The 27,848-nt window shown below is 41.0% G+C and overlaps 1 protein-coding gene across 13 annotated transcripts in view; it reads right to left on the bottom strand.

The window, feature by feature from the left end:
* The window catches only part of UTRN (utrophin), a 498,468-nt gene that overhangs the window by 441,807 nt on the left and 28,813 nt on the right, over positions 1–27,848 (bottom strand). For 10 of the 13 annotated variants that reach the window (XM_025866200.2, XM_025866182.2, XM_073894036.1 and 7 more), the window contains exon 1: positions 1,901–2,006. The exons of the other annotated variants lie outside the window; for them this stretch is intronic. In XM_025866200.2, coding sequence (XP_025721985.1) covers positions 1,901–1,994 — 94 coding nt within the window. In that variant the 5' untranslated portion in view covers positions 1,995–2,006. Of the gene's footprint in view, positions 1–1,900; positions 2,007–27,848 lie in introns of those variants that run through there. 13 annotated transcript variants of the gene reach the window in all.

Genomic DNA, 27,848 nt, shown 5'->3' with positions numbered 1-27,848 from the left:
TGAAATCAAGTACACATTTGGTTTGCTATTTTTATTAAAAGAACATGTCCTGAATTTTTTTTTTTTTTCTAATGCTTTCAATTCCCCTAAAGCCTTTGGGCTGGTCAGAGGGCAGGAGAGAATGCTATCTAAATGGACCAGAATTCATATTTAAAGCTACAGTCTACTCATTTTAAAATGTGCTTACTTATTTAAAGATTTGTATTTTTCTCCTGTCTTTTGATTTCACCACCATAGTCACTTGAGGCTCTTTGTAGCAAGACAGTAACACAAACACAAGCGGACTGTGGAGACTATAAAAGCCAGAGAAAGAAGATTAAGTCAGAGTCCAGAGATCTTTGAAAAGCCATGATGCCACAATACTTTCATATGCATGGGATTTTTTTTAATTTTTTTATTTATTTATTTGACACAGAGAGAACAAAAGAGAGAGAGAGATGGCAAGCACAAGCAGGGGGAACGGCAGACAGCGGAGAAGCAGGCTCCCCGCTGAGCAAGGAGCCCGATGTGGCGCTCGATCCCAGGACCCTGCGATCATGACCTGAGCCGAAGGCAGCCGCTTAACTGACTGAGCCACCCAGGCGTCCCAATGCATGGGATTTTAATTCTGGTCCCTGAACTGTATTTTAATTTTCAGTTGAGAGCACACTGTTCTTTAAATAAGAGAGAAAAGTAATAGCCAAAGAAGTGAGTTATAGCCCACTGATCTCCTATTACACTTGGCCAAGAAACCAAACTGACTAAGGAAATAGGGACTGCTCCAACTATTTTAGTTTAAATATGCTCCACAGAGAACATGCCTACCAGCACTGACTACCTCATTCACATGGAGTTAGGAAGGAAAACAGTAAGAGGTAAAGAGTAATTCCAAAGGGAAGAAACACATACTGTAAAAGTTCTAACCAGCCTGAAAGTTTTCCCACAGAGACAACATTCAAGCATGAATGTGAGGTCAAACAATACCCAACACTTGGGTTGTTTTTTTTTTTTTCCTTAAAAAGCTTCTACGACCAGTACACAAATATATACATTAAACAAGATACGTACATCTGACCTGATCAGAAAATCTATATCACCCTGGAAATAAACCCCGGTGAGAAACGTACATGACCACATCCACTGTGAAGTTCTGCATCTCTGTTCCTCCTCGACAGCATGGTACTAATACGAAAACCCCTTCATTTCCAGCCCCCCCAAAGTACAAATGTCCTCTTCACCCCTATCAGTTCTACACTATATATATTTTTTAAATGTTTTATTTATTTATTCATGAGAGTCAGAGAGAGAGAGAGGCAGAGGCAGAGGGAGAAGTAGGCTCCCCGCCGAGCAGGGAGACCGATGCGGGACTTGATCCCAGGACCCTGGGACCACTACCTGGGTCGAAGGCAGACGCTTAACCATCTGAGCCACCCAGGTGCCCCTCTACACTATATATTTTTAAAAAGGTAAAACATCTTTTTAGTCAGTACAATAAATCAGGTACACCATGGGATGAGCTCTGTCACTGTCCACTGGCAAAGAGGAAACTTTATATGACAATAAATAGTCAAACCGCATAATAAGCTACTTTGAAAATACAGGGAGATAAACTGAAGCACATTTGTGACAACGGATTTATGGACCCTTGAGTGCTTCTTCCAAAGAAGCCAATGACTGGCAAACTGTCACATTCTGAAGAGAAGGATGAAGCAGACAGCGTTGGTCTCTACTCTTTGTGGAGTCTAGACAGATGTGGCGTCAGGAAGCACAAACTGGTATGTTCCCCTCACCAGCCAGGCCCTGCCTTCGGCGGTTCTGTTAACAAATCAGGTTCAGTAAGTGACTAAGAGAGCCCTGTCTTTGCTGTCGTCCCCTTTTCAAAACCTCCCAGGGTGGGAGTCATGCAAGTTGACACACTTACCTGATAAGTGCTTGCAGGCCTGGAGAGCTCCTCGCCCTGGCAAGTCAAGTCTGCACTTTTTCCAACGAAATGGGGTGGCTGCTGGGCCGCTCATCACCTACAGTGGCTTAAATGACGAGGAAAAAGATGCAGAGGAAGTGGAACACAAAAGCAGCCTGCGAACTGCACACTGGGATGTCCTGTTTTGGGGTGGCTTTTATTTTTCCCATGAGAGGATCTGACTAAAGCTAACCCAGCCTCCTCTACACACCAGACAGTTAGTTACATTTAGCAGTCAGTGAAAACTCCTTAGGTCATTTTCACTATTGTCGTTGTTGTGTTTTTGTGTTGTTTTTTTTTTCTCTTTAATTGTCACAACTCGGGGCTTTTGAATGTTTCTAATCTACTACAAAGAGATTATAACTTTGCTTCCTGTTTTGACAGTGTTGGCTGGTAAAGGACACCTCCACCCACCTCCCAACCCACTATGTATATAAATAGAGGCATTTGCCCCGGGTGCACAACTGGGCTGAAGAGTTTGGGTACATATTAACTATACTTCAAAGAATAAATTGGACTTGTTATTTTACTTTAATATGCATATATACCTTGGAGAAATGAAATTCACAATTCTGCTTAATTCCTTACACGTTACTATTATGGAAAAAAATAAGCTTCACCACACAGAGTTATAAAATAAGAAGTAAAACTTTTGACTCATATTTTCCAGCCTCTGTGATTCTGTGTATGTGAGGTCCTCTCTTGCTCTGCACGTTACCCATGCACAACAAGCAAGGAAAATCAGTCCCCATAATGCCACACCCTCTTCTTTTTCTATTCTTTTTTCTCTCCTGCTTTGAAATAGAAATTTTTCAGTTATAAGCAAAAATTTTCATATTTCATAGAATATGTACCCTTGCCAGGATACACAGGGGCTTAAGGTAAAAGCCATCTCTGTCCCTGCTACTGGCTAAGGTATGATTGAGAGAATTTGCCAAGACTTGCCCCACTCTCCTCCTCCTTATCTCTGTGTGTTTATTAGATTAGAAGCTGTAGGACTCCGGCAAAATACTTTCTAATACAATCTCCAAATTTGTAAAATGGGAGCAGTGGCCCCACCTGTTTCCTCGGATTGTTGCGAGGAGCAAGCAGCCAAAAGCACAGTGCCATCAATTATGCCACATGGTCAAAGCCCAATTCTTTTTTATTTTTTTACAAAGATTTTGTTTATTTATTTGAGAGAGAGAGAGCACAAGCGGGGCAGCCAGAAGGAGAAGTAGACTCCCCACTGAGCAGGGAGCATGACGCGGGTCTGATCCCAGGACCCTGAGATCATGACCTGAGCCGAAGGCAGACGCTTAACCAACTGAGCCACCCAGGCGCCCCCAATTCTTTTTTTGTAAGCTTTATTCACATATAATTCACACAGTATGTAATTAACCCATTTTAAAGTGTAGAATTCAAGGATTATTAGTATATTCACAGAGTTATATGCATCCATCACTACAATCAATTTCAGGACACTTTCATCACTCCAAAACACAATCTCTCTCTGTTTTCTCCCCACCGGCCAGCCCTAGACAACCATGAAAATCTACTTGTAGGTCGCTATAGGCTTGCCTTTTCTGAACATTTCATATAAATAGAATCATAGCATATGTGGTCTTTTGTGACAGGCTTCTTTAACTTAGTATAATGTTTTCAAAGTTCATCCATGTTGTAGCATGTATCAGTACCTCACTTCTCTTTATGGTTGAATTTAATAGCCCATTGTATAAACACCCCACATTTTATTTATTCACTCATCAGCTGATGGACATGTGCGTTGTATTTAACCTTTGGCTAATACAAATAATGCTGCTATAAGCATTCATGAACAAGTTTTTATGTTGACGTGTTTTCATTTCTCTATATGACTGCTGGGTCATACAGTAACTCCATGGTTAACCTTTGGAAGAACCATCAGACAGTTTTCCAAAGTGACAGCACCACCTTACATTCCCACCAGCAGTGTATAAAAGTTCCAATTTACCCACATATTCACCAACACTTATTATTAGCTGCCTTTTTAATTACAGCCATCCAGTCGGTATGAACTGACATCTCATTGTGGTTTGATATGCATTTCCCTGGTGGTTTTATCAAAGCCTAATTTTATCAGTGGCCCAAAAATGTCTCCATTCCTGTAGGCAGGACTCAATACTCAAAATACGGAACAACCAGTAAGGCATGGAGACCACTTAATCAAAATGGATACTGGCTAGGGTGCTGAAACAAGACCTTAAAGGTGTCTGGCTTCAACAGTGGCTATTTTCCAACAGGTATGAAAAAATTTCAACTGATATAGCTGTATAGGTTCATGCCAGCTAAATAAGTACTGACCTTTGAATCATATCTCCAGTAAGAGGCTATTAAAGCAGCTAGCCCTTCCCCAAAGGGCTCCTTAAGAAAACTTAGAAGATGAAATTCTCAATGTAAATATGATATTTCAATCATTTACAAATCATTCCTTTCCTTCTCTCTTTCTATATATGTCTTCCTCTTAAATACAAATAGGTTTAGGAGTGCCTGGGTAGCTCAGCTGGTTAAGCGTCCAACTCTTGGTTTTGGTTCAGGTCATGATCTCAGGTTCGTGAGATCGAGCCCCATGTGGGGCTCCTTGCTCAGCAGGGAGTCTGCTGGTGAGTCTCTCTCTCCCTCTTCCTCTGACCCCCCCAACTCACGCACTCTCTCTCTCTCTAAAATAAAATAAATAAAATCTAAAAAAAATAAAATATGCTCAACTAAAGCAGCCTCTGAACAGCCATAATTATTTATAGGAAGAAATTTTAGACCAGATGTGACTTAAGATTGAGAATCTCACAAATTTTGAAGGTAGCCAAGAGGAACAAGTCAGGATCTAGATACCAGCAGTATTTTCCCCTTACCTCTTAAAAATGTGATATTGGTTGAGAAGATATATGCACCCCTAAGTTTATCACAGCATTATTTACAATAGCCAAATATGAAGCAATCTAAGCGTCCCTCGATAACTGAATGGATAAAGAAGCTGTGGCATATACTCTCTCTCTCACACACACACACACACACACACACACACACACACACACACACAATGGAATATTACTCAGTCATAAAAAAGAATGAAATCTGTTATCCGCAACAACACAGATGGACCTACAGGGTATTATGCTAAACGAAATAAACCAGAGAAGGATAAATTCCATATGATTTCATTCATACATGGAGTCTAAGAAATCAAACAAACAAACAAACAGAAACAGACTCATAAATAGAGAACAAACCTGTGACTGCCAGAGGGGAGTGGGTGGGGTTGTGGGCAAAACAGGTCAAGGGGATTAAGAAGTATAAACTTCCAGATATAAAATAAATAAGTCACAGGAATGAAAAGTACAGCACAGGGAATATAGTCAATAATAGTGTAATAACTTTGTATGGTGACTGATGGTAACTATACTTACCAACAGTAAGCACGGTGTAACATACACAATTGTCTAATCACTATGTTCTGCACCTGAAACTAATGTAACATTGTGTGTCATCCATACTTCAAGTAAAAAAGAAATGTGATATAGGGAGGATAGTAATTATTCTAATTCAAAGGGATTACCCAATCTAATTCAAAGAATTATCTAATTTTAAATTCAAAAACTCTAATTCAAAGAGATTATCAGTTTTTTTCTAAAGCAAAGGGATTATCTAATCTAATTCAGAGGAATTATAGTTTTCTTCAGACTTTATGGTATTTGAACAAATTCATGTACAATGATATGAATTATCTCTTTCCTAATACATCTGATTTTAGGATTTTCATTTTCTTGACCCCTAAAAAAAGAAAAACAGAATAAAGCCTACATAAAATATGACAAAGAAAATACAAAAATGCCATAAGCTTTAAAAAATAATTTTTTCTTTATTTTCCAATATAAGACCTCAAGCCTTACATGTATTAATAATATGATTCATCCCTCTCCTAAGAAATTTTCCATGTCCCAAGGCTGCACTATGTAATCCATTGTTTTAGTTATTTCTTGGCATACAGCTAACTATGAAACTGGCCGCTGAACTTTCCTATGTCAAATAGAACTTTCCACTGTGGGAAATTTCTAAAACATTCATATTAAGCTAAGTGGAAATGTCATCATAGCTCAGGAGCAAATATGGTCTGTGTCAACCAGTACAACTTCTAAAGTAGATTCTATGCAGGAAAAGCAAACCACTGATCAAACACAAGCACAAAGGTTTTATCAGAGTTGCTATAAAAACTTCATGGTGAAGAAGATCAGAAGCAACCATCAGCTTATCAAAGGTATCTGAAAGTTCTTCTAAAAAGATCTAATAGGAGGGCACTTTTTAAAATTGTTTTGTAATGTCAGAACCCACTCCATCCACAGACCCCTTCTGCTAGATTACACTTTGACCTCATTTCTAGTTCTTGGGAAATCAAGAGACCATTTATGTTGCAAGTATCTGTCTAGGGGATGCACTTTCTTATTCAATCTGGTGGTTGACAGCAATAATCAAATTTGGTACATACCACTAGCTCTATTATAGCGCAACAGCAACTGGCTGTCAGCCTAGGTCCACTGTTTCATCAAAAAGGAAAGACAGCATTGGACTGGAGAGAGAATCACAGAGTGAATCAGCTGAAACTACAGGCGGTGGTATAGAAGTCAGATAGCCCCTGGGAGACACTAAGCTCGCTCCACTGGGGAGGCACAAGCCCAGGAGCTTCAGCAGCGTCAGGCACCGGTCAGGCACCAGCGAGCCGACCTTGCTGTGGAACGCACGCATTTTCTTCATCCTTTCTGTTATCCACAAACCATCTTGGCTTTGAACATCTCGTTGTAACTGTTGGTCCTAACTAATGAACCTACATGTAACCTTGCACGGCAGCAGACAAAAACTGGAGACAAACCACACCCTCCAACACCAGGGAGGCCAAGTGCAAGCGAAATGCTGGAGTTAATTAAGGCCCTTCCTGCAAACTCTCTAGACAATACTGGCTTCACTTTGTAATTCTTCTACGCACACTTAGGCTGGAATCAAAACATTTTTTTCAGATCACAAAATGCTAAATTAATCTTCTTATGATAAAAACAAGGTCAGCTTTAAAAATAATTGGAGAGGGAGGGGTGATGTGACTTTGAAATTTTATTGGAGGGGCGCCTGGGTGGCTCAGTCATTAAGCGTTTGCCTTCGGCTCAGGTCGTGATCCCAGGGTCCTGGGATCAAGCCCCGCATAGGGCTCCCTGCTCGGCGGGAAGCCTGCTTCTCCCTCTCCCACTCCCCCTGCTTGTGTGCCCTCTCTCGCTGTGTCTCTCTCTGTCAAATACATAAATAAAATCTTTAAAAAGAAAATTTTACTAGACTTGCTGTTACAGACTTTGAATCTCCAAGAAAACTATGCTCCAGCTAATAAATGTTCTCTACTTAAAAGCAGCATGGATGAGGATGCCATGTCCTGGTAGGACAAGCAATTTATTTTCTCCTATTTTTAGAACTTGAAATAATTTCAGATTCACCAAAAAAAGGTGTAAAAATAGTACCCAGAGTTCTCATATTCCCCTCACCTAGCATCCCCAAACGTTACCATATTACATAACCAGAGTATGACTGTCAAACCAGACAATTAGCACCGATGCAACACTATGAATTACTCCACGGGTCATGTCCAAATTTCTCCACTTGTCGTCTTTTCTTAGGGATTTGTGATTCAGTCCAAGACCCTGCACACAAGCAACACTTCAAAAATCCAGGATATGTCCTTTTCAATAAATCATGCAATGCAGTACCTCATGAACATTTCTGATTCCCTCCAAAAGTTCTGTTTCTTCTCATGCTAATGAGGAGGTGTCATTGTTAATCATGGAGTCTTTTAGGCTAGGAATGTTCTTTTCCTCCACAAGTCTCTTCATATTTACTCTGTCAGTCTTATCAACTTTACCGTGTAAACATAGGTCAAAATAGAGCTTCACAATCCCTTTCCAAAACCCTTGAACCAGTTGTTTTGCCGAATTAGAACTTTCCCCACTTGAGCAAAGTTAATAGAGCACAGAGGGCATATGTTAAATTAAAACAAAAGAAAACAGGGGCGCCAGGGTGGCTCAGTGGTTAAGCTTCTGCCTTCGGCTCAGGTCATGATCCTAGGGTCCTGGGATGGAGCCGCGCATCGGGCTCTCTGCTCCATGGGAGGCCTGCTTCTCCCCCTCCCACTCCCCCTGCTTGTGTTCCCTCTCTGTGTCTCTCTCTGTCAAATAAATAAATAAAATCTTAAAAAAAAAAAATAAAAAAAAACAAACAGCAAGATCCAGAGCAATTTCCCCTAAGCAAACGCATTAATAGTTCTGCAACAAATATGTGTGTGTCGTGAATGGTAAGTGAGACAAGTAGAGCTTTTTTTTTAAAAGCATCCTAGCAATTCAAGTCAGATTTCACCAACAAATGAATTCAGTTCAAGCTCAGGTTTACTGTCAAACTAAGTACAAAGAAAGTACCTTTTGGTGTTCAGAGTTCTTTTAAACCACTGTCACTGCAGATGAGGGATGGTGGAACTGCCTATGAAATCCATGGTCTTGTCCATCTCCCGCCTACCTCAACCACATCCTCTCTCACTCCATCTCCCGACGAAGCCACCTGCAGTGCCCCCTCTGCCTCCAGGCTCCCTCCACGCCAATCCACCTTTCCACAGATCCCCCAGAATGATCTTTCTAAAATATCTACAACTCCCCAGTCTCATAATCCTCAAAGATTTCCCATGCCAAAAAAAAGGAGGGGGTTGGAATCTCATCATCTTCATGAAGTTTATACAGGTCTCCACAATCTGAGCCAACTCCCCTGATGGTCCAGACCATCTACACAGCATTACAGAAAAGGTATAGTCTCTGTACCTCAAGATTCTAACAGTCGAATTCAATCCCTTTCATATTTTCATCAGAGTAATAATTGGTTAGAATACAACTTCTCTAATAATCAAAGAGTGTATCAGGATATTTTAACTCATTTTTTTTCTAGCTAGGAAATTCTCCCTTAGTTCTTGATCACATTAAAGATTCCTAACAAAGCCCCACATGTTGACATGAAAAGGATTTTTCACATGATTTTAATAACATATCTAAAAATAGTTACAACCCTACTGTTGATCTGGTTAAAACAATTACAAAGAGGAAAAGCCAGGAAAACTTTTCTAAAAACAAGCAAAACCAAAAAAGTAACATTGAGGATGGTATTTAATGGGTTGAGTGATTTCTCATGAGATTGTTTTTCCAAAGCACGAAGATATAAATAAAATCTGAAATCATGCCTTTGTTTCCATATTAGTATATTAATGGAATGGAATGACATTATAATCAACAATATTACATTAGAGAGAGTTAAGCCAAAATACCCACCATTGAAGAGCTTAGAATTTATCCCCAATCACGCAGAGGTTGACCTCAGATGCAGACTTTAAGAACATGCCAGAGAAGGAGGAAAGAAATCATATTTTTTTAAGTATGATCAGTTTTACTTCCTAGCATGCAAATAGTGAAAGATACCTACTTGGAATGATGAATTAAAAGAAAAATTCCTAGAAGTTTTATTTCAGGATTAAATTACAAACGTTCTTACAATTATCTCAGGAAAACTGCACAGAAGTAGTGAGATTCAGAGGTAAGGAAGGAGTATAACCAAATCCCTTAATGAAATGGGTAGACAGAGGTGGTAGGTGCATACATCCACTCCCTATACCCAGACAGGTGAGGAGGGCTCTGAGCAGGAACCTGGGGTTCCCTCCCAGGGCAGGCCTCCTGTGTGTGTCCTCCTGTGTGTGTGTGTGCGTGTGCACGCGCACGCACACACACACACACACACACACACACACACACACACAGGTATAGCAGGGTTTCTCACCAGCAATGCTACTTCCAAACAGAATGGCCATGGCCTGGAATCAACAGAGGTGAGGCCCAGGAGCTGACAGCCATCTGTGTTAGAAGAGGCCAACACTACATGGCTGCCGAGTGACGCCACGGCTTTGGAGAAGCCAGCCTCCAGTCGGCCAGGCCAGCGGAAGGAGCCCTGCAGTACTGGCTACTGAAGGCAGACGTCCCTGGGACGGCCATTCTAGCAGAAGAAAGGAAGGACACTGCCAGGGTTCTGCAGGGAGCAGGAATAGTTATTTAAGGAGACATCAAAAGAGATGAATAAAACAACACAAATGCTTTAAAACGAAAGAGGAACATTTAAAAACACTATGGTAAAAAGAAGAAAATGGAAGTGATTTTTCTAAACGTTTTGCATGTTGTTTTTACAAATCAGGTGAAAAAGAAATGCTGCCATCCATTAGCACAGTGACTGGCACATGGCAAGGACTTAATAAATGAACGCTTAGTGAGAGAAGAGAGAGGAGCTGCTGTGGAAGACATCATCAGAGCAGAAGTTAACAGCGGAGCAGGACAGCAAGAAGAGCCCAGGCTGGCTCTCACATCCAGGCCCACCTGACAGAGAAGGGAGCGGGCAAGGTCCATCACAGGGGCAAAATGAAACACTGCAGAGCTAGGGCAGACCCCAAAACTGCAGAAAGGGGCTCCACAGAGGAGTAGAGAGCTGTGGCCAGGCGAGAAGGACACATTCAGAAATATAAAGGTGGAATCATTTTTAAAAGTAGAGGCAACCTAAAAAAAAAAAAAAAGTAGAGGCAACCTGCTGGTCTGTAGGGCAAGGTCAGCAAGTGATTCTGCTTGAAGTGCATCTGCTGGCATTGTGAAGAAAACTTCTCCAGTTTCAGAGGGTTCTAGAACCATCAAGCTTCAGGAGAAGGTATGAAGAAGAGAAGCAGGGGGATTATTCTTTACTGTTAGCAATAAAAACATTTAGTGGGAAAGGTGACCTAAGTCACACCCATCGGGCACACCAGCCTACGGATTCAGACGTGGGACTCATAACACTTTGCCCCTCAGTCACTTGCAGTGACAATCTCAATCCAATGTCTTCTGTTTGGAGCTCTTATGCCCTTTATGCAAATCTGAGGATGTTGGCCACTCTGGGGATATGGGTATTAACATGTATGAGTCATCTGTATATTCCGCCTGCAGCTTATACCACACAAAGATAGTCCTGTCTAATTATGGGCACACCCACCCAAACTCCCATGGGTCCTACCTCTCAACTTGGGAATGGGGTGTAATCATCTACTTCTGACAACTTAGGGCTAAGCATGGGGAGACTGTGTAGGAAGGATCCAGGTAATAATGAGGCAGAACCAATGCAAGGCACTGACCAGGCGTATTTTCAATCAGCTCCAGGATTTCTGAGATGACAGATTTTCCAAGAGGTAACCAAGTAAGGAATAGGAAAAGCAAATACTAGTTATCACTCAAGAATGTATGAGCCATGGGACTTAGCAACAAGGTCCCAGGGCCCAAAGCTGGGTTCCCTAAGTGCCTACTCTGTTCCATGCAGTGCACTGAGAACCCGTTCCCAGGCCAGGCAGAGTGACGCAACACCAAGTGCCACAGAAGGGAGGCTGTGGCACTTGCTATCACGCAGGGATCAGGCTGAAGCACCGAGACAGGCTGCAGCCCGTAAAAAGCGAAAGGAGAGAGCTGAGGCTGAGCAAACAAGGTGGGAGTGACCGCCACAGAAGGCAAGAAATGCACAAGCAGCCTATTGTTAAAGTATTCTCAGAAGTCACAAAGAACAGGGAGGAAGATGGGAGGGTGGAACTTGGAAACAATTCCAGAAGGTACAAAAAAGAAAACAGTGATCCAGAAATAAGGCAAAAACAAGAATCAGGCCCTCTTATCCCAGGGCAGGCTCTGGTGGTGAGCAGGCCACGCCCAACTTTGAAGCTTGGGATCATTTATGTACCGTTCCACACGAAGCTCTACTTTCCATAAAATGGTTCCCCTTGGAGAAGGTCCATGAGTAAATCTGTCTATCTACAAGCGTATAAATAGAGCAAATATAACAAACTTGGTTTTAAATTGGGAACGTTGGACTAAAATACCTTCCTGGAGGTTGCCAACTCAGGAGAGTGCTGGAAGCCCTGATGTCCCCACTGGAACACGAGGATGTAACTGCTCAGTAAAAACCCACCACCCATTCAGAGACCTCTGAATCTCGGGGTTTCTTCACATTTATTTTCAGTGACGCCTGCAAAATTCCTACAAGTTCAGCTGTACCAATATTTGGTACATCTCTCACTTGGAAGATAAAGTAATGGAGCTTCATGACACCAGAAGAAACACAAATTCACTTTGGACGTTCTTATCCTCAGAACCAGCTCGCAGCCCCACAGCTCTCCCTTCCAGCAGTCATGAGCCTTCGAAAGCAGCTCACTGGTGGTCAAGGGCAGTGCCTCAACCAAAATGGAGCCCAGAGATTTCCAAGTTCGTTTCCTGAAAGTAAATGATACTATGCAGTACTTCTTCTCTTCCTCAGATACACAGCCAAGAATCATATGAAACCAAAAGAAAATGCTATTCCTCAACAGCAGGAAGGTTCCAAGTATCAGGTGGCAGCAACAGCTGTGAAAGCTGGTCTAGCCCCACCCCAGTCCCAAACTCTGGCACAAACACTAGCCTCAGAATCTTGCTGCCTGCTCATATGGGAGTCTTTCAGCCACAGAAGGACAAAAAGACCTGATACTTCTGCTCTCGAGGGCATTAAAATCATACCCTGAAGGAAGAAGGTGGTGACTCTTCGCATGAGCTACTACCCGGACCCCCTCCACACCAGAAGGAGCGGGGAGGAAAAGGAAATGAAAGCAAGTGACTCTAGGTTCTGGATTTCATACGCAAGAATAGCCAGCAACAGGTGCCGCGTTCCAGTGAAATTAAGCCCCTCAAAATGCCTTTTGCCTCCGCAGCACAAAGAGCCCAAGCCCAGAAACCCAACATTAGCAACGATGTCAGAAGTGCAAACCATCATCATTTTCTCTCCAGTAGCAATTTTGTAAAAAAAAAAAAAAAAATTACCACACAGACCACAAAATATGTCTCCGTTGACACATGACTTCTTTCACATCGTCCTCTCCCACAGTTTCCTCCAAAATAATTTAAACACTGATCATACTAAAACATTGTTTTCATGCCTAGTGACCAGCATAGCACCTGGTATATAGTAGGTGGGCAATATATACTTAGCAAATGAATGAATGGAACAAACAAGCAGGTAAACAAAAAGTTGTCTTCACAAATAAAGATAAACAAAATCTTACCTTCGGAGTAATATGCAAATGTGTTTTTTCCCATTTCCTCAAAAAGAACGGAAGGTCAGAATCGGGGGCCAAGAACAAGAGCTCTCACTAGTGAACAGATCAGGGGTTGCCAACCATCCATCCCCTGGCTGAAGCCAATATGCCTGCCAGCCACCTGTCGGCATTAACAGACCTACACACAAGGGATTCTCATTCAGAGGAGACCAAACAGGGAAGAGAGTCATAAGCATTGGAGCAATTCGACCTTTAGATTTTGCTTTCTTTCAACATACCATGTCACACAGCATTTTCCACCTGCCATTACTATAAAATATACAAAATAAATTTTGTTGTGTAATCTGTGATGCAACACCAAGTGCCACAGAAGGGAGGCTGTGGCACTTGCTTATCCAACAAGATAAAAACAACCCATGGGTTATATGTTCTGGAAAATGTGCTAAATGTGGTGTGTATGAGATAAATAGGAGTATGGATGAGATGTGGTAGAGATAAAGCCATTTTATGAATTATAAAAACTGAGAGAAGGAGTAGAGAAAAATGACATAAGACTGAGCCCATGGATGGAGAATGTCTGCTGCATGGATACTGTATTAAATAAAAAGTAGACCATCAGTGTGAGAACAGCACTGATTTATATAAGATAAAGGGCTTAAATAATGATATTAATTATGAAAATAAAGTTTCAGAGCACAGATAAGTTAAATCATCTAAAAATAAAGTTTTAGAGCACAGATAAGTTAAATCATCTCCAATTATCAGATGTCTGAGAACTGAGAAGTACAAATAAAAATATAGTGTAATAAATAATTTTATAAAATTACCATAAAGAATAGTCCATTCAGGGGCACCTGAGTGGCTCCATCGGTTAAGCGTCTGCCTTCTGCTCGGGTCCTGATCTCAGGGTCCCGGGATCCAGCCCTCCGTCAGGCTCTGGGCTCAGTACAGAGTCTGCTTGGGATTCTCTCTCTCCCTCTCCCTCTGCCCCTCCCCCCTGCTCATGTGTGTGCTCTCTCTCTCTTAAATAAATGAAATCTTTAAAAAAAAAAGTTCATTTAATGCCCTCTTCATCCAATTTTCTTTAAATTAATGAATTTCCCTTTTATTTATAAGCTAAGTAATCAGAGTAGAATGCCTCTTATCAGTATATATTCAATTTAAAGAATGCTTAGATTTTTCAACTTGTTCCTTCCAAGATCCAAAATAACTCTACTTTCTTTTACCTTTTAAAGGTCGTGAATAAAATTCTTAACTGAGATCCTAAATGCCTAATTAAGAATTACTTCAAATTCAAGGGATAAACTGGATTTGATTCATGCATTCATTCATTTGCAAGGATCTATAATCCCTATAGGCCAGGCGCTGTGCAAGGCACTACAGACACAGTGGTGAACAAGAAAATCTTGGCCCCTGCCCTGGCGGAGATCCTGGTCTGGGGGACCTATCAACAACAACGTCAACAAAGCCATTGACATTGTGACTAGAGGGCTGAAACAAGCAACAGGACAAGTGGTAGGAGATGACAGGCTGAGATCTACTTCAGACGGGCAGTCAGGACAGCATCTAGGAAGAGGCAATTTAATCCAGTGCCCAATCCCAGAAAGAGTAGAAGAAGCTCGCCAAGAGCCGGAGGACAGGTACTCCAGGCAGAGGAAAGAGCCTGTAAAGAGGCTGTACCCAGAGCTGCAAGCTGGCCATGGATGGGGCCATGGGCAGTGAGAGAGAAGGCACATTATAAATATGGAAATGGCATCTCCCCACATGATCCACCCGACATGCCTTTGCCATTACACACACTTTCCTTTGGCCAGGAATACTTTCTCTTCCACACTCCCCTCTGCCACCTCACAGGTCCTTCCTCTGGAAAACATTCCCAGACCTTCCAAGTTAGAGCAAAGATGCCAGAAGTTAATCCCCCCTCACCCGTGGTCCCACAGCACCTCACGTGTGACATTATTATACCTCTTACCACACTGTGCTGAATCACTGTGCTCAAGGACCCATAAGCAGGGATCTTGCCTTATTTGTCTTTGTTCCCCAGCGGTCTATATAGAACTTGGCACCAGCAGATATGAACTTAAGTGAGTGAATGAAGAAACCAAAAGAGGAATGGACAAATTAAAGGAATGCAGGAGCACCACCAACGCTAATTCATTACCCAGTGCTGGAAATTTGGAGTCGCACCATGGATACAGTTCGCTAACCCATGTATAGTGTTGTGGGCAGGATGATTTCTATCCCCCCATGACTGTCATACAACAAACACTTTTGGGCAAATCTTGCATCACAGGAAAGTGATGGAATAATGTTCACAGAGTATCATTAGACGCTAGGCACCAATTTATTCACATTCACAAGCACGCTTCAAGTGCCAGGACCCGCATGAGGCTGTGAGGCCAGAAGCGGCCCTATCCATGAAGATCCACAATGCTTGTAAGGCGAGCACATCATATTTCCAAAATGCTGTTAATGACGGACATTGTAAGATTCTTTACATGTAACTAACTTCTTCCATAATATTCAGAGAAAAAAAAAAAACTTTAATTCCAAGATCACCCAGAGGACAAAATAATTTAGAATCTGTTGCTCAGGAATTTTCACACTAATTCTTGGTTCACTGAGTCATGCCCGGGTTTCCTGTCTACAACCACTGGACAAAAATCTAAGCAACCATAACATTCTAAGCAAGGGTTCATTACCTGCCTGTGACCCTTTGTCGTCTCCATGTGTAGAATCAGATGTCACTTCCATTTCTCGTTGACTCAGCATGTCTTTCAAAGGTGGTTAAGATTCGTAAGCCAACCATGCATGTTTTCTGAAGTCACAAAGATGTGTGTACCCATCCACTGGAGAGTGTGCTTTGATGGAGTCAAATTGAAAAGCAGAGCCAAACAGTATGGGAACCTTGGCGAGAGGAGTCCCTCCCCGACTGCCCAGACCAGAATGGTTACATTCCTGCCTCTGTGCACAGCCCAATCCTGGTCTACTCCATCTGAGCCTCCGCCAGGCTGTGGAGCCTGTGGCCTTAAAATCCAGAGGTGTGACAGCATTTATCTGCCTATGAACAGCCTGGTAAGGTATGCATTTCTACAAACATCGCTGTTCAAATTGCTCAGAATGCAGAGGAGCCAAGCACTTCCTCAATTCTCCTTAGGTTTTCCTTGAATTTGTTCCAAATGAAAACTTGGGTGAGTGAAAACGCTTAGGAATTACACAATAAAAAATGTTCTTAAGTGTCTAGCCCTCATTAATATACTTAAATAATATATTTATGCCATCAAGCTCAAGGGTAAACTATGCTCTTCAACCAGGATTAAAAATACTACTGAATGAAATGCAAACTGCATAACTTGCCAACCTCAAGGTGTAGCCTCTGCTCACTTCATTCCCAGTCACTGTCCTCATTCAGGTTTCCTGTGGGCCAAGCTCTGCCCTCGGTCAACACTCAAGCGTCAACTTAAATATGGCTTCCCTCACCACTAGCACCCATTTCAGGCCCCTTCCCCATACACGATTACAGCACTTTAGGACATTTATCCCCTAGCAAATAAACATCTAACTATTTGTACATTCTGGTGTTTGATATGTTTCTTTTTTTTTTTTTAAGATTTTATTTATTTGACAGAGAGAGAGAGAGAGAGAGAGTGTACAAGCAGGGAGAGCAGGAGAGGGAGAAGCAGGCTTAACCGACTGAGCCACCCAGGCACCCTGATATCTGTTTCTTCTACTAGTCAACACATCAGAGAAGATGGACACCAAAACTGTTGTGTTTGTCAATTTTGTTGACCATGCCCAGTACAGTGCCTGGTATATGGAGAACTCAATAAAGAGTTATTTCCATTTCAGGGGCACCTCGGTGGTACAGTCAGTTAAACACCCAACTCTTGGCTTCAACTCAGGTCATGATCTCAGGGTTGTGAGATCAAACCCCACGTTGAGCTCCGTGCTCACACAGAATCTGCTCAAGATTCTTTCTCCCTCTCCCTCTGGCCCCTCCCACTTGTGCTCACTCTCTCTCTCTCTCTAAAATAAAATATTTTTTAAAAGAAGTTATTTCCATTTCAAATTGTTGTCTGTAAAAATATTCTTCATGGCACATTGCTGTCACTGCCAAAGCTCTACAGATTTAAATGCTGTTTCTTAAGCCATCAGCTTCTGTAGGGGTTATTACAAGGCAAGGGGGTCCATGAACTTGGACAGGAAGAAAAAGTAACTATTTCATTAACCCCTAACAAAAATTTGCATCCTTTCATTACAAACGTAAATCAGAAAACACACTACTGGTGGTAACTTTGGCTGTATTACCAGCAAAAATCATAGCCATTTTCACTTCACATTACAGCTGAAAAATCATTTGGCTCATCATCCCCTCAAAACAGTTATGGACCAACTGCTGGATCATGACATTGAATGTATTCATAAAAAACAAAGATTACTCTGTCACACACTTTTTAACTATTTTGTAAGTGAATTTCAATATAATCAGTTTTCCTTTATAATGCCATGTACTTTATTTTATGCATTTAAAAACATTTGTCTGGTGCACCACACTGCTAAAGGAGCCAGTGGGGGTCAAAAAAAGAGTGGGGGGTGATGAGGATAAGGAATAAAAACTGTAGGGCACCTGGGTGGCTCAGGTGGTTAAGCGTCTGCCTTCAGCTCAGGTCATGGTCCTGGAGTCCCGGGATCGAGTCCCGCATCGGGCTCCCTGCTCAGCGGGGAGTCTGCTTCTCCCTCTGACCCTCCCCCCTCTCATGTGCTCTCTCTCTCTCTCTCTCTCAAATAAATAAATAAAATCTTTAAAAAAAGGAATAAAAACCCTAATCTATATCATTATCATGAGATATAAATATTTGATGTACCAAAAAATGCTTATATTCGGTTTTCAATGGGTTGAACATATTTTTACTCAGGGGAAAAAGCAATAAAACATTTCTGAAAGACAATTCAAAATAAACAGAATTATTAAAGAAGTTACTTTTTATAATAAATAGAAATATTTATTTCATTAGTTTCAGTAAAAAAAAAACTTAAAAAAACTAAAAAAAAATACTCAAGGGACATTTACAAGTTTAATAGTTACTACACAGTTCAACTATTAGATATCCTTAATATACTCTCTTTCTTGTTTTGAGATGTAATTGATATATAACATTGTATCAGTTGTGGGTGTACAACATTACGATCCCAATATATGTATGTATTGCAAAATGATCACCACAACAAGAGGTTTAGTTAACATCCACCAATACACAGTTAGAACTTTTATTCTTGTGATGAGAACTTTTAAGACGTACTCTCTTGGTAACTTTCAAATATGCAATACCGTATTGTTAACTATAGTCACCATGTTATATATTAATCCTCAAGACTTATTTATCTTACAATTGGAAGTCTGTACTTTTGACCACCTCCACCACCCCACCCCCCGCCCTGCTCTCTACCTCTAGCAACCACCAATCTGTTCTCTGTATCTATGAGTTTGGGCTTGTTTTATTTGTTTTGTTTTGTTTTTTAGATTCCACATATAAGTGAGATCATACAGTATTTGATCTGTCTGGTATCTTTGTCTGACTTACTACACTCTGAAGTTTCATCCACGTTGTTACAAATTTTTGCAGGATTTCCTTCTTTTCTATGGCTAAATAATATTCCTCTGTGTGTGTGTGTGTGTGTACACCACATCTTCTTTATCTATTCATCCATTGATAGAAACTTAGGTTGTTTCTATGTCTTTAATGACATTGAGCACTTTTTTAACATATCCTTGATAATGATGAAACTTCTAACTTTTTTCCAGAAAGACACATCATTCAGTCAATGAGCACCTGGGATTTGTAAAATGAGGATACAGAGGCAGACAAGGTTACAAAATATATTACACTCCTTTCTACCAGGTGTCTCCACAGTTAGAACCTCTCAACTGAGGATTCGCCCCATCTTATTTCTGTAACAGCCCTGTGAATATATGCACATACCCCACCAGGAGGAGTAACAGAGTAATCATTAACACCTTACTGTGAGTTGCTTTAATCAGCCAACCATTAATATCCACAACCCCAGTAAAAAAAAGAAGGAGCTCTAGTGAGAAAAGAGAGGCCAGGCCTGGATGGAGTTAGAAGGCCAGTGAATAGCACTCAGGGGCTGGGTCAGCAGAAAAAAGTTCAGAGAAGGTACAAAAATCAAATTTTGCAGAACCTCCATGGCAGCCAACAGGCCTCAGCTGCATGATGAGAATTGCTCTGAAGAACTAAACACCGCAGCTTTTCTCTCACACAAATTAAGACAGTGTGGGGCCAGTTCAGTTCAGCAGCTCCAGTTGCGTTCAGTAACATTCTCACCCTTTCCCACCAAAAGGAAAACAACAGGATAGAAAAGGTCCTCACAACCTTGCTCGCTTCTTCCTCCCGCTTCCCCCCCCTCCCCCCTCCCTATTTAAGCAGACACTAAGGACTTGGCGCCCAAGGTCTGCCTGCTTTAATCCACCAGCAGGAGTCACATCTCTCTGTTTGTTTTTTATTAATTTTTTCATTGTTATGTTAATCACCACACATTACATCATTAGTTTTGGATGTAGTGTTCCATGATTCATTGTTTGTGCATAACACCCAGTGCTCCACGCAGAACGTGCCCTCCTTAATACCCATCACCAGGCTAGCCCATCCCCCCACCCCCTCCCCTCTAGAACCCTCAGTTTGTTTTTCAGAGTCCATTGTCTCTCATGGTTCGTCTCCCCCTCCGATTTACCCCCCTTCATTCTTCCCCTCCTGCTATCTTCTTCTTCTTTTTCTTTTTCTTAACATTGATTACACTATTTGTTTCAGAGGTCCAGATCTGTGATTCAACAGTCTTGCACAATTCACAGCGCTCACCATAGTGCATACCCTCCCCAGTGTCTATCACCCAGCCACCCCCACCCCCGACCACTCCAGCAACCCTCAGTTTGTTTCCTGAGATTAAGAATTCCTCATATCAGTGAGGTCATATGATACATGTCTTTCTCTGATAGGAGTCACATCTCTTTCAGCCTATTAGCAAAACCCCCTCAACTTCACACAGTAAATAGAAACCTAAAATCCTTCTAGAAGTTCACGCCCCCCACCACTCCCACCAGAACATTTCTTGGAAATGTGTGAAAGCATTTCCTGTCAGGTGCGCATCCACAAGAAAACCATCGACAACCAAATGAGATTTGAAGGAAAGTGAGCAAAAAGTTCCCTTAAGGTCCCGGGTAGCCCAGAGCAGCAGGGGCGTACTGAGTTTGGGACTGCTATTTAATCTTGAGAAAGTCATTTCCTTCCTCCTTGACTCAGTTTCCTCAATTACCAGGCAACGGAAGTGGAGAAAATGGTCCTTTAAAACATCTTCCAGCTCTAAAATTCTGTGAAGGTCTGTGTTGCCACAACAGCCATGCATGGTTGTAAGTGAGAGATAAGAGCAGAAGAAAGCCGCTTATCTCACACACACACACACACACACACACACCCCCAAGTTTATAAGTCAGGAAATGCTGGAAAGAGACCATTTTAGCTTGAAGGTCTGCTTGCTCTTAGTGCTCAAATGTTTAGTTCCCTACACTTGTATTTCATTACAACCACAGTGTGTGAAATGTCTAACAAAATACTCCCATAATCACTAGCAAGACAGAAAATACGTGGCTATAATGTGAGGAGAAGCTTGTCTCAAAATAATTGGGACATTTACAATTCACATGCACAATAAATGATTGTTAAAGCCACAAAGTTTGTCCAGCCAGGCATGAGGAAGGTATACAAAATGTTACAATAACCATGCCTAACTGCAGCTAGAAACTGGTACTGAGAAAAGACAACTACTGAAGAGATTTAAGGGACCATATTATTCACAGAGGCTTATGTGACTGCCAAAAAAGTAATATAGTGCAGAATTTTCTATACTGTCAATAAAATTTTTCAACAAAATGATCTCCCAAGTAAATACCTCATTACATGTTTCTCAATATTTATTAAAGCAATAAATACACAGTTTGCCTTCTTTTTTAATCAAATAGGATTAAAACAAAATCCAGCAGTCCTGCCTCAGTCCTTCTTTCAATCTATTACCTATTTGTTCTGACATTTGTGCATTTCTAAATAGAGCACCTACACTGCTATTTTCTGATTGTAAGTCAGACATTATTTACAAAATTTTTGTTATGGTAATTAAGCATTTACCTCTGTTACATCTACTCTTCCAGTTCTCTATCCAGTTTTTTATTTCTGATATCATAGTTTCCAAGATTCCTTTCTTACTCTCTGAATCCGATTTTTACAGCATTCTGTTCTTGTTTCAAAGATGTAATTATTTTCCCACCTCTCTGAGGATATTTATTATATTATATATCATTTTCCTCCTTTTCCCCTAAGTTTCTTTTTCCCATTGGTTGGGTTTGGCTTTAATAATGGAAGTTCTCCTCAAACATCTGACTCCTGGCAGCCCCTCATGTTTCAAAATGAGGCAGTCAAATGCCCAAGTTCTATGTGCTTGGGTGTCGCCTGTGAACTGATGGACTCAAAGTAAGTCATCAAATTCCATGCTATAACTATACTATCTTCCCAATAAAAGCACCCTCTGATTTGGGGCTGGTATAGCTTCAGCAATTCTGGGGTTTCCCAGTCTTGGTGTCTCTTCACCTCCTTGGTGTCAAACCAGAACCTCACCATTCTCTCTGGGACAGGGATCCCAAGACACAGTTCAGTTTCTCCAGAGAATATATAAAACCATATTCTCCTGTGCAGGTAGGGAAGAAGAGGAAAGATCTGGGAGTCAAGGCCCACTGTTTACAGATCTCAACCAAACTCCTAGTTTTTAGACCCAAACATCTCCCACTTTCCCCTGCTCCAACCTCAGGCAGTACTCATGACTCCAAAGCAGGAGGCTTACAAAGTCTGAGGGGTGCAACAGGAGGCCTCTTGTCACCACCCTCTGCCCTGGACCCCTTAGTACTTACCACTCCGCCATCATTTCCAACACGTGATGCCTTGCCCATCCAAAGCCACTTTGTCTCCACTTCCCTTTGGCTGTATTGGTTTATTCCTTTTCTTGGTCTTTTTGCTGTAATATTATGGCAGCAAGCAGTGATAAACACATATCCACTCTTCCACTTTTAACTACAAGTTCTGCTCTCTTCCATTTATTCTTACAGAGAGTCCTAAAATGGTCTCATGACCATAAGCCAAGCACTGGTTTCACATGGCGGTAGCGTGCAGGCAAGACTGGATTCTTACAGCCTCAAATTCCAAAAGACAATCTTGCTGAATATCTTACTGTCAAAACGAGACTTTGTAGAATAATATTCATAACATCAGATGTAACTGTCGGTTAATTATTCTTTTCATGATTAGGTCCAATTTGGAATTTGAATTTAATATTTATAATATGATACAGTCATTTCATATATAGCAAAATTTTATAGATATAGCATCAAATTACATTTCTTTCCTTTATCTTTAAATGTGAAATTTTACTGTAAGTTCAGTCATTCCATCCAGCCAAATAACAGCTGCTATTCGGGGACCTCAATTCACTTTACCTACTGAAAATACTAAATTGCATTAAAACTTCATTAAAAAATCAAATAATTTTTATCTCTCAAAGTATATGTTAAAATAAACACAGAAACCTAAAGTTCACCTATATTTACTAAAAAAACTCTATAACTGTATCAAGTATATTAATAATGAAAGACAAAATACAGATGGTCCTATAACCCAAATGCTCAGTACCTTGTGACCAATAGAGAGGACAGCCTGTAAGTTTTAAGAACACAGAAAGTAATTCCCATCTGGGCTGAAAGGGAATGTGCATGTTTTTAATAGTAACATCATGAAATACAGAAATAATTTTTCAAGACCTTCTTTTGAACCAGAAAGAACTTCATAGCTAGATGCCAATATTTCCCACAAAACCCAGTGAAATTGACTATGGGGACCCAAGGAGGGTGGAAACTTCTCAGGCAAAGAAAGACAAAGTCTGCCAGCGAATTCATAAAACTGCAAACTTTTGCCCAAATTACTTGGGCAAGCAGCACCTCGGTGGTTCAGTCGGTTAAGCGTCCGACTCTTGGTTTCTGCTCAGGTCATGATCTCAGGGTCCTGGAATCAAGCCCTACATCGGGCATGCTCAGCATGGAGTCTGCTTAAGATTCTCTCTCTCCATCTCCCTCTGCCCCTCCTCCCCCAATAAATAAATAAATCTTTTTTTTAAAAAAATTACTTGGTTTAGAAGCTCACATACAGCCTGTTTGATGAAGTCACTGAAAGTCCTGGAAACTCTTATTTTGCCCACATTGTGATATATCTTTAATGTATCACAAAAATAAAAGAAAGCAAGAAATGCCTAATGTCTTCCTTCATTTTCTTTAAAGTAAAAAAATAAAGGTAAATACTATTAAGTGACTTCAAAAATTAAAGTCAAATAAATATTAATGTTGTGCTCCATGGTTTCTGATCCAAGAATATTTAAGTCTCTAACATTCAAAACAGAGTATCTGAAAAATTTATTTCCCTGCTCTTTCCCATCATGTCATTAATTTGAGCGGGAGGATTGTTCTGCTCTCATTCAAATGATAATAATTTTGTCAATTATAATAATCAATTAGTCTTGATAAGAGGAATAGAGATGAATGATGTTAAAATATTTACAAACAATATTTATAGCATTTAATCCATAATTTACCTCATGGTCGTGATAATTTAATAGCCTAGGGAAGGAAGTAAAATCAATCCAATCACCAAATTTAAGAATTGCCAAGTTTCCTTCGTAACTAAAAATGTCTTTGTTACTTAAATCGGGGAATCAGGCCTTGAATCCCCAGGCCAACTGAAACACTGCCGCTCTCTACATGTAAACAGAATGCTCCTTCTAAAAAAGTCAAAATCAAATCCTCCCTGCCCATTTTCCTATGACTGAAGCCTAAAGTGTTCTATTTGCTAATTCTTGATACACATACCCAGTCCCTACATGTCAAACACTGTTCAATGGCAGTGACATGAAATGGTCCATGAAATCCTGTTACTTTTTCTTCAACACTCTGCCCACCAAAGTATCAGTCTCGTTTAACAGGCCCCTGGGTGGAAAACATTTCTAAGTCAGTTTCTTTAATCCCCAATAACTGATAAGGAAAGACAGAAGCCCTAGATGATAAGTCACAAGGGTGAGTTGGGTGGTTGAAATAAATTCCTGGCCCAGAGTCACCTGCAGGGCCACTGTGAAAAGCCACTCACAAACTTTTGGGAATCAGCTGATAAAGGTGCCCAGAAGAGAGATGGTAAATCAGTGGACACACTCAACAGGAGCTCACTAACATAGGACACACTGTAGGGAGTCACAAACACTGTTTGCCACGCAAACATCCGAACAACTAAAGGCTTTATTTAACAAACAGAAACAGCCAAACCCCAAACAAAGGCCCATACATGCTAAGCAACAGAAACCAGGTTCCATTTTTTTTTTTAACATTTTATTTATTTGACAGAGAGAGAGACACAGCGAGAGAGGGAACATAAGCAGGGGGAGTGGGAGATGGAGAAGCAGGCCTCCCACAGAGCAGGGAGCCCGATGTGGGGCTCAATCCCAGGACCCTGGGATCATGACGTGAGCCAAAGGCATATGCTTAACAACTGAGCCACCCAGGCACCCCAACCAGGTTCCATTTTTAAAACTATATAGCTTTTTAGATTTTCTCATAACAAAATAACTTAGTAGCTATAATTAGTATTTGCTTGGAGTTAAAGACTAAGCACTGAGAAGCACTACAGGGTAGTAGTGAAGAGTGTGGCACAGTGATGCAGATTTAAGTTCTCGCTCTGGCACTCACTACCTGTGCTAGGCTGGGTAAGTTCCTTAGCCACACTGTGCCTTGGTTTCCTGACTGATGGTAATAGAAGTGCCACTTTCATTAGGAGAATTAAATGAATTCATGTGGGGGCGCTGGGGTGGCTCAGCGGGTTAAGCCTCTACCTTCGGCTCAGGTCATGATCCCAGGGTCCTGGGATCGAGCCCCACGTCAAGCTTCCTGCTCAGTAGGGAGTCTGCTTCTCCTGCTCCCTCTGCCTGCCACTCCCCCTACTTGTGCGCGCGCGCTCTCTCTCTCTGTGTCAAATAAATAAAGTCTTTAAAAATTAATTAATTAATGTGTGTATGTCTATATGTATATATACATATAAGTGTGGACAAACATATATACACATATATGGGTGTGTGGGGAAGGTGTGGGATGTGCGTATGAATGATATTAAAACAGTTAAATTGTGATGAGCATAGTAAGCATGCAAAAACCATCCAAGCTACTCTTCTTGTTACTATAATGCTTCTTATACACCAAATTACTTCATGTAGTGTTTTAGGTTAGAGCTAAGCAAACACTAAACATGTGCAAATGTATTTAACAGGATGAGTTAGAGATTGTTTAAAATTATCAGCTGATTCCAAACATCTGTGCCCATATGGCCACTAAGGAACAATAAGCTCATCTGAGTGATATCAACCAGTACCTTCCCCCACTCCATTCCCACTAGCAGGTAGAGGCCATTAGAGAACCTGGTACATAAAGCACAAGTAGAATCTCGGAGTTGAAAAAGTACTTAACAGAGTTTAAACAGCTGACTCAGGTGAATGTTCCCAGTATTAAATGAGGCTTATGCGAATCCATCATCGGCCTGGATTCTAATGTTTCACACCATGACTGAAAGGAAAGGGTGGAAAACAGAGCAAGTGGCACTAATTTATCTGATTAATGTTTTTACATCAATTTGTTTTGATTAATGTTTGTACCTCTGTATAATCCTTCCTATGAGAAACTGTCCCTTGCTCCAGAATGCCCCTCCCTAGGTTTATATCCTTCCTCAATCTCCCGCTGCCCCCTGACTCCCAACCCTACGAAATCCGACCAGAAGGTCAAACTGTGTGTGCCTGAGCATCAGGCAAGGGCCAGCCAATCAGAGGTTGGAAACACGGGTCAAAGTCCATTCAGCCAGCCCTGGTAACTTCGGCCCAGCCGTGTAGTGGCGGCTATCTCCCTCAACAGCCTGCAGAAAGTCAAGAGCAAATGAGGCAAGGGGGAGGGAGGGCAAGAATGAAGGTGGGAAATAAACAGTAAAAATGACAAGGACAAAAGAGCCTCTAACTGTAGCAGCCAAACACCCTTATTTCACTGAACCGTCACAGCAACCCTACAGATAACATTCAAAGGCAGCAGAACCATTATGTTTCTTCTACTTGGCCCACAGAGTTTACCATTTTTAAAAATTTACTTTAAGTAACTTGGCTCCAAAAACTGAAGATAGATACAATGTCTCAAATAAATGTTACGGTCTACGAAGTTCTACAGGAAAACCTACTAGACTCAATTATTGACAGAAAGGATGAAGACGAAATAAGAGGCACAAGGATTTTAGTAAACCAAATAACTCTTGGGGAGCAATACTCTAAATCCCTAGTCCAAGTAAACGTCTCATAAAACAAATAATTTAAAGCATTTTAGCAACCAGTGCTTCAGGGTCAAGGTCTCTGACAAAAGAGAACATGCAAGGACAGAAACACTGAGCTGCACTCAGACATGTCCCAAAACACCAATCCCCAGGGGAAGGCCTGGTCAACCGACACGCCACCTTGGGCCATGATGTTGAAAGGGTGGAATGTGCGTGGCCTAATTCAGAAAAATACGGAAGATTCATTTTAAAAAGCCTAATTAAATATCATAAAAATTTATTTTAATTCAAACGAATTTTAAACAAACTTGTTTTCTACTTTTTTTCAGAAGGCATTAAAAGAAATGAAATAAAGTAATACCACATTTCATGCTATCTTCTAAATAAACATCTAGGAGTAAGAAAGAAGGAATACAGTGAAGGAAGATTTTTTTTCCTTAATAAACTGGGAGCGACAGAGAAGTCCAGAGCATTGTATCATTAACAGATTATTGTGCAGCCTCATAACCCGTGCCAAGTATTTCCTGTATATATTACAGAGTATTAAAAAAATACTGAAAGCAGAGTACCTAAGCCAAAAATGAAACCCAGAAAAGAGATAATGGGTCAGACAACGGTAAAGCATAAGGACTTGAGGTTTGTCAAAAAAAATAATAATCCCATCTGGAAGCTATTTCCAGGAAAGGAAAGAAGGAAAGAACAAAACCCAGAAAGAAAGCTTCTATTAAGAATTACATGCCGTGAGAGTAGAAATATATACACAACTAGGGGAAAGTTCCATGAGACATGATCAAATAGCAAAGAATTTCTTGACAGGAAAGTTTGAGGATCACATTTTTAAATTAATTTATGAAAAGAAAGATAAAAGTAGGTATTATCCTCATATTACAACAGTTTGATAACTGACTGAGATACCGGGATCGTTTAAAGTTGTTGCTGATTTAAGGCAGATCACTGGAGAATTTCCTCCCATCTCTATTTTCAAAAATTATTTTATAAATTTGTACCTGGCTTATACAATAAAGGATGCCACCCATCAACAGTCTGTTAGTGTAGACATCACATAGAGCTGGAGAGATAGCTTCTCCCTATCATTCACTGTCCCATTATGAGGTTCCAGAAAAAAAAGGTCTTTTGGGGCCTCAAGGCCAGGGGGGAAAAAAACTGTTTCACATTAGTAAACGTCTTGTTAAACATTTATGGATAGGGGCACCTGGCTGGCTCAGTCAATAGAGCACGCAACTCTTGATCTTAGGGATGTGAGTTCAAGCCCCAGGTTGAACGTGAAGCCTATTTTTAA

The sequence above is a fragment of the Callorhinus ursinus genome, unplaced genomic scaffold (genome assembly GCF_003265705.2).
Source record: "Callorhinus ursinus isolate GAN/ISIS: 27379988/994484 unplaced genomic scaffold, GSC_fseal_2.0 scaffold6, whole genome shotgun sequence".
Taxonomy (NCBI): domain Eukaryota; kingdom Metazoa; phylum Chordata; class Mammalia; order Carnivora; family Otariidae; genus Callorhinus; species Callorhinus ursinus.
This window is presented reverse-complemented; position numbering and strand designations above follow the sequence as displayed.